This window comes from Phoxinus phoxinus, assembly GCF_949152265.1.
Source record: "Phoxinus phoxinus genome assembly, chromosome: 19".
Lineage (NCBI taxonomy): Eukaryota > Metazoa > Chordata > Actinopteri > Cypriniformes > Leuciscidae > Phoxinus > Phoxinus phoxinus.
The window spans coordinates 7,308,017-7,316,068 of NC_136894.1; the positions used below are offsets into that span (position 1 = coordinate 7,308,017).

At 39.4% G+C, this 8,052-nt stretch overlaps 1 protein-coding gene across 1 annotated transcript; it reads left to right on the plus strand.

The window, feature by feature from the left end:
- The first annotated feature begins 366 nt into the window (after positions 1 to 366).
- On the plus strand, positions 367 to 7,477 carry trappc3 (trafficking protein particle complex subunit 3). Its single transcript, XM_079590322.1, has 5 exons — positions 367 to 575; positions 1,585 to 1,682; positions 2,789 to 2,888; positions 6,635 to 6,817; positions 6,906 to 7,477. Exons 1-5 carry the CDS (start codon positions 534 to 536, stop codon positions 7,023 to 7,025), a joined length of 543 nt encoding a protein of 180 aa, XP_079446448.1. The 5' UTR covers positions 367 to 533; the 3' UTR covers positions 7,026 to 7,477.
- The last annotated feature ends 575 nt before the right edge of the window (positions 7,478 to 8,052 follow it).

Here is an 8,052-nt window from a genome sequence, read left to right on the forward strand (position 1 = left end):
GAGGATAAAAGCAGGTTTAAAACTTGCCCCATTCAAGTCAATAGGGTGTAAATTTTAAAAATAGGATAACACAGTGTAGGCAACACCGATTTTTGTCGTTGTTCTCTGTATTGACAACACTCCAAATTTACTAAAAATTGAGCTCAATGTTAAAATTGACCGGAGTTCTCCTTTAAGCCTCAAAGTTTCAGTTGCGTAGCTGTCTATGGAGGGACGGAAAGCTTCACATCATTCAAAATATATTTATTTCAGTTCCGAATATGATCGTAAGTCTTGCGGGTTTGGAACGACATGAGGGTGAGTAATTAATGACAGAATTTTCATTTTTGGGTTAAGTAAGCCTGGTCAGAACTACAGTTTGACTACAATACCCACAATTCAAAGCGAATCAACATTTCCGGCTTGTCAGCGGCGATTCAGGAAGTAAATCCATCACAGTGACAGGAACAACATCACGGGACTGTCTTTGCACTGAGCAGATTAATAAAATATTACCTGTAAGCGATCTGTGTACACCTGTAATATTAGACATCATGTCTAGGCAGTCGAACAGAGCCACCGACAGCAAGAAAATGGTGAGTGTGTTTTGTGTTTCCGTAGATCTCAGGCAAACGCAGGGCAGCCAGCTAACATGCTATTATCATCATCGGATAAATAACATGTTTATTGGAGTAGTGCTTGTTTATTTGTATAAAAATAAATATAGTGTAGTGTGCTTTACGTTTTTATTTAGACGTGCGTTAGTTTATTGCTCTAGAGATGAGTTTAGTCTTTCCATTTGTCATGGCTGGCTTTTAATTTGAATTAAAAATCTTAAGAAGTGCAGACATTTTTTCCAATAATCGTTTGGGGATATTATTGAATGATAGATTCGTTATAATGATTTACTTTCATTGCATAATGCATTATGTGCCATTCATTTGGTTTTTGCACGGATGTTATTGCACAAGGCAATTGGCATTAGCTGTAGGCTACTCTTAATACGGACTAAACAATACAGTAGTGAAAGCAGAGAAACGCACATATATTTATCCAGCTGTGTCATGCCTGGGTTTTTAGATTTGTTAGGTTTGGGTTACGTTTTGACATGTAGGCTACATGTGTTTTTAACAACTCCATATTTTGCCGTGAGAGGGCGCTCAAGACCACTGTGTGCTCGCATTCATTCAGTTCTGATGATTAACTTAGTAGTAACACTCATAGATATGTATATCTATGGTAACACTCACCAAATATCAAGTAAATAAAAATGGACCACAGGCTGGTTGGAAATGCACATTTTTTGCATGATAGGCCTATATACAAATGAATGCATGGTTCAAAATAAGAAAAATAATGATTTCCTGACCCAGTTTTTATTTCCCTACAATAAATTGAACATTACTGTGAAATGTTGCTGTTAGCAAAAAAGGCTCCATTATAATATCATGAAAAGCTTGGACCTGTGTTTTGCATTATGTTTTTTGATCCAGTTTTATTATTATTATTTTGTATTAGCATTCAGTGCCTTTTTTTCAGGTAGTACACTAAATTCTGAGTGAATATGGTGGTGGTTAATTTTGTGTTGATCTGTTTCTTGAACAGAATTCAGAATTATTCACTCTCACGTATGGAGCCCTGGTCACTCAGCTGTGTAAAGACTATGAAAATGATGAGGAGGTCAACAAGCAACTGGATAAAATGTGAGTCTGCCTTTTCCCTTCCCTGCCTATTCATCCAATCATCCAATCATTGAAAATTCAATGAAAGTGTAAGGAATATGGTTAGATTTTCAGATCTAGTCACCATTTCATTTACATTTGTCCAGTCAGTTTTACCATTAGTCAACAGGTAGGAATGGAGCAGAGTTCTGATGGACTAGTGTGGATGCTGTCTCGTCAGTGTGTGTGCTGGGTGTAGGCTGTTAGTGTATTAGGTGTGGTGATTGCCCTGTCCTACCGTGCCATCCAGTCTGCTGAAGTTGGGTTGGGTGGTTTTTGAGAATTTAAAATGTGCCACTCCAGGTTTTTCGAGAGCGGTCTCTCTCCCCACCCTGCTAAATGAATTGTGCAGCTGTAGGTTACACCCCTGGTTTTTCAAATGTATGATTCTGGTCCCCTCTAATTCTATTCCACCATTAGAGAGGATGCAGATGAAAGACTGGATGAGAGTCTTGATGTGTGTGCGTGCGTGTGTGCGTGAAAAATATGTTAACAGTTTTTCATATTGTTAGGCCTGTGTAGTTAATTGTATTAATCCATTTTTATATTTGATTAAGTACATTTTTGTTTCTGTTTGATGAACAATTTTTGTACTATGTTGAGTCGCTTCTTGATGTCCAATGTACAATCTGAGCCCTGAATCAACCAGTTGAGAAGCACTGTTTTAAAGATTGTGGGAAAAGCCATGAGGATGCGTGGAGTCCAACCGTTGTGATTTAGAGAATCAGTGGGCAGTGTGTATTCTTTGGTGAGTGGTCTTTTCATTTAAACCGTGCCTTGAACTAATCCAGTAGTCCCACTGATATTGGGTTTGGCAACACGTCTGTAATACGACCTTTTTCTCTCTTGCTTCTTTAAAGCATCAAATATGATATAAGCAAGAGCAAAATTTGACTTCCTCTCTGGCCAAACAAGTTTGTACCTTTCTTTTCGAGTCCTTGAAGCTGAAGGGCTTTACTAAAACCTTCGAAGTAAAAAGAGACTATAGCTCCTATGATTACGTTGATGGGTGAAATGAGGGCGAATGAAAGCAGTTACTCTGACAATGACTCAGTTTCACAGCTTCCCTTCTCTTCCATCCTTTCAAGGGGATACAATATCGGAGTGCGTCTGATTGAGGACTTCTTGGCTCGGTCCAGCGTGGGGAGGTGTCACGATTTCCGAGAAACGGCCGATGTCATTGCAAAGGTAACGTGAGTACTTTGAACCAATCAGAACGCATGCTGAGCCCTCCCTTAGGCCTGGCGAGAGAGAGAGAGAGAATCAAAAAGCAAGCAAGCATGTTAATGCGCAAGCAAGTGACTGGAATTTGAACTTCAACCTGCAGTAGCCCACATACTTTCTTAGCTTTCATCACATCTCTCTACCGGTTTTAATTTTTCAGAGTCACACAGCTTGAGAAACATCCGCGCTATGCTACCGCAAAGCCAACTGGCGAGCCGTTTGTGCGGTGTTAAAGTGAACCGAGACACTCATGTTCCTCTCGCCTTGTTTTCTTTGGTCTGCGAGAGCCACAGACTGTGCTTTTTTTACGAAACACTGCACCTCACCCTCAGCGTATAGGGTTCACACTGACAGGATTGACAGAGCGTTCTTCCCACTGTCCGTCACCTGTCCATGCTTGCTTGGTCTCTGTCTGTCTGTTCTCCTTTCTTCTTTTTTCTCTGTCTCTCTCCTCACTTTCCTCTGCATGTGCCACGTTGTCAAATGTTAATCCAGAACCCATCGATTTGCTGGGACCCTGATCCCTTTAAACACTTTTTAATATAACTTTAATGAGGGTGATAATGTGAAGCGTTTAGTCTAATTGTTTACAGTTGTCAAGCAACGCTGCGACTGGGAGCATTAATATAGAATTCAAATGATGTGCGCTCACACACAGGTTTGTGTATTTCGGCTATTTTATAGCTTCAAATGGGGCTCATCCAAACAAAATTTAGAATCAGAGCTATTTGTTCAAGTAGAACCTGCTTTTAGCCTCTTAACATCTTTGATGTGTCATTACAAGTGCCCAGCCATGTTAGATGTTGGTCGAAGTCCAAAGTAGTCGATTGTCGAGTTCACGCTCATAGGTTTAGTCATAGACATGTATAAAGGCTAGATGGCTTACCGGCGCTGAGAGCCAATGGGACCCGACGACGTCACACGGCGGCCATCTTAGGACAGCACCGCTCGTCCAGTTATAACATTAAAGTCTATTGTGCATGTAGTGCTGAAATAACTATATTTTGCTCAATTTTCAACCGATTTTCAAACGGCTTGGTGTGTCATAAACGTCAGGGATGCCATGAAACACACAGCTACGCTGCAATGTTAAGCGTTTCTCAAAACGTGAAGCTACAATTTAAACATCGGCATCAGCACAAATCATAGCCACGTTAATAAGGTTTGTAATAAACCAAACCGTTTGTAAATCCGTCAAGAATTCAGCAAGTTACGAGCATTTGTCACTCACCTTCCGTCCACAGCAGCAGGGAGCAGCAGCGCAGTCTCCTGACCTAAGATGGCCGCCAAGTTGACGACACAGCTGACTCCGCCTTGAGCCATCTAGCCTTTATACATGTCTATGGGTTTAGTTACCTATGATCACACGCGTGAACTCGACAATCGACTACTTTGGACTTCGACCGAAAACAGGATGTAAATACAGGTATTTGCGCTGGCTGAAATAACATCCTTTTTATTCATATCTTTTACATCTACTGCAGTCAGATTCACTCGTGTTCACTCTGAAGGAATCATCTAACATGGCTGGGCACTTGTAATGACACATCAAAGATGTTAAAGGATAATTCCGGTATTTAACACCTTGAGTCTATATTGTAGTTTGTTTTGGATGAACAAGAGTGGTGGACAACATTTTTTTGACAATGGTTCCTCTCTCGAGTTTTTGACTATAAAAGAATTGGCCATGGACCCATTTAACATTGGAGTCAATGGGCATGTCCGAAAATGTAATTAAAATAACCTTTAACATTAGTTTTCAAAACTGTGCAACTCACCGAGTGATTAGTGATGTTAGTTGATGTTCCAGAAACAAAAAGTGTTGCGAAATACAGTTTCTGTCGTGTTTTATTCGTCATTTTGTAAAATCCCATTGAATTCTGTTGAAGGACTGAGTGCTCGTTAATATCAGGTTAATATAAATGCGCTACCGGAAACGGAAAGGGGGCTGTTTACATTTGGTCGATGTAGTCTTTTTGCTCGCTTCCGTTTCTCATAAGGCTAGCGAGCAGAGCAACTGTGCTCCGGGAGAGTAAGCGAAATAAACAAACAAAACCTTCATTAATTGTTACTTGTAATATGAAGTTGAACTCGACTGTGACCGTGAGTGTCCCGCGAGACATAAACATCGGTTATCGCCATCAAGTGGTCGGGAGTGTGCTAACGCTTCAGATTCAAATATTGAGCGGAAGTTACACAGTTGTGAAGTGTCTGAAAAAATAGTTCCACTATAGCAAAATAAACGGATTGGAATCATATATTGTTTATAATCATCAACGAACACCACTAACCACTCGGTGAGTTTAACAGTTTTGTAAACGAACATTATTGGCTGTTTTAATTACATTTTCGGACATGCCCATTGACTCCAATGTTAAATGGGTCCATGGCCAATTCTATTATAGTCAAAAACTCGAGAGAGGAACCATTGTCAAAAAAATGTTGTCCACCACTCTTGTTCATCCAAAACAAACTACAATATAGACTCAAAGTGTTAAATACCGGAATTATCCTTTAAGAGGCTAAAAGCAGGTTTATAACGTGCCCCAAGTCAATAGGGTGCGAATTTTAAAAAGAGAATAACACAGTGTAGGCAACACCGATTTTTGTCGTTGTTCTCTGTATTGACAGCACTCCAAATTTACAAAAAAAAATTAGCTCAATGTTAAAATTGACCGGAGTTCTCCTTTAATGTGAAGCTTTTTTGCACTGATGGATGTAATCAAGAGATGCTATTTAATGATATTAAAATTCTGTTCAATACAATAAGCCTGTTTGTAAAGTTCTATCTATATTACTGTGTGTATTAATTAATTCAAAATTTAAATGAAAAGGAATTGTTTTAAATGCTCAAAGCAGTGTTCATTTATTATTATTTATGTACACTTATATTTATTAATATTTGGCATTAGCTTTTATTTTATATTTACAGTTTTAATTTTTGTTTAATTTTAAGAAAGTGTACTATGTGGGTTTGTCATTTTATTAGCTTTTGGGGTTTTATCAATATTTAGAGTAAATATAGCTTTAATTAATTTATATTTAATTTTTTGTGATTTTAGTGTTTCAAGTTAACCTTATTTATTTATGTATTTAATTTTTCTTCAACTATATTTCAATTACAGAATACAGTTAATAGTTCACAAAAACAGCTCTGGCTCAAAGTTATTTTAGGCATAACAACATTATAATGTACAGTATGTAAATAAATGTACATTTTGAGATTTGAAGACAAAAGTGTAAATGTAAAAGAAATAGGGGAAATGAGCTTGCATTATTAAATCTCCAATATTGAAAGATACCGATAAATTAAAAAAGAAACTAGTATTGGCCGATAATCAAAATGCATCCCTTGTATATCTTTTTTAACCATATAATACTCTTTTTTGGTCTTTGTCCAGGTTCCAAGTAAAAAGAGAACATTTTGAAATAGTAACATTCATTTGAAGTATTGATTATTTAAAATAAGCTTTACAGTAAGTTTTTATATATATATTCAAATATATACATTCAAAGGGTTAAAAACGTCTCCTTAAACCCATTCTGTGCAGTCGTGCAAAAGCCCCTCAAGTCATTTCAGAGTGTGAATACAGCACCTAAAAAGAATGTGGCAGCTCTGCAAAATCACTTAAATGTGGCCTTGACATCATAGATGTAGGCAAGCGAGTTAACATGAAGACTGAAGGGCCTTTTTGTCTTCACATTAACAGGTAGCCTTCAAGATGTACTTGGGTATCACTCCCAGCGTGACCAACTGGAGTCCTGCTGGAGATGAGTTCTCTCTTATCCTCGAAAGCAACCCCCTGGTGGACTTTGTAGAGCTTCCTGACAACCACAATAATCTGGTCTACTCCAGCCTGCTCTGTGGAGTGCTGAGAGGAGCTCTTGAAATGGTGAGGAAAACGTTTGCGATTGAATTGATGTATCTTCTGATAACCCTCAATTGCCATTCACACTGCGGTCGTTTTTCGATTCCTGCAGGTTCAAATGGCGGTGGATGTGCGGTTTGCTCAAGACACACTAAGAGGTGACAATGTGACAGAGATTCGCATGAAGTTCATTAAAAGGATCGAGGAGAACATGCCAGCTGGGGATGAATGAGGCTGAGAGACACTAACCTTTGACCCGAGAGACTTTTTTTGTGTTGGGTTGGGATTTGGGAACCAAAAACTTCTATTTTGGTCAAGGGAAGACCAAGTAATCCTTCTTATGATACAATAAAACATTGTAAGTATTGCTATGGGAGTCCGCCGTCGAGAAGATTCTCTCGATGTGTGTCAACAAGGATGACATGTTCTTTCCACCTGATCCATGTTGTCTATTTCAGGAAAATCCTTTCTCGAGTCTCTTTTTGTATTTGTCTCTAGTGTATTCTTTGTTTTTCTTATTGCGTTTAACTCGGACATAAGGCACAGAAGGTTTAATTTATTTAGCTGTGTATCGTGATCAGATTTAATAAATCATCGACTATGAACAACCTTCTACTCAATAGCTCTTTGACACAAACTAATATTTACTCAAAGTTGTAATAAAGCGCTCATTTGTGCAAACCATATCACAGTGCTGTGTTCATGTCTTTAACGCTTGTGTCGAAAACAACTTTAGATGGCTAATCTAAAAGCAACATTTGAAGAAAGAGCCCCATGTTCGTCCAGAACAGAGCCGTAGTCTTGGGAGACGTACGTTTTGTAGAAAGGTCCAATGGTGTTAAGGGAAGTCTGGTAGGGGTCTAGGTATGTAGATAATGGGACCTGTGTGCGCTGAGCCTGTGGCAGGTCCCTCCACACGTATGTAATGAAGTGTCACGGTGGCCCCCATCGACTTGTCGTGCACTGGCCCTTGCATTGTGGGACTGTTATTCCTGCAGCGCAGCAGCACGATGTGGTTAGAGTTAAACAACAATAACAAGGGTCTAATTCGTCTCAGATGTTTACTCAAGCAACGTGGAAGCAATCAGGGCCTGGAGGTTCACTGGTGCGTGTGCAGGACAGGGCTGTTTTGGGAGCCAGTGCGTTTTAATGGTGTAGCCGAGGGGTTCACGGTCATGCGGACTGGTGGGAAGGGAAAGGTTGTCCGCTGAAAGGCATTCAGTTCTCCAGCGCAGCTCAAAGTCCATTCCTGACACCTG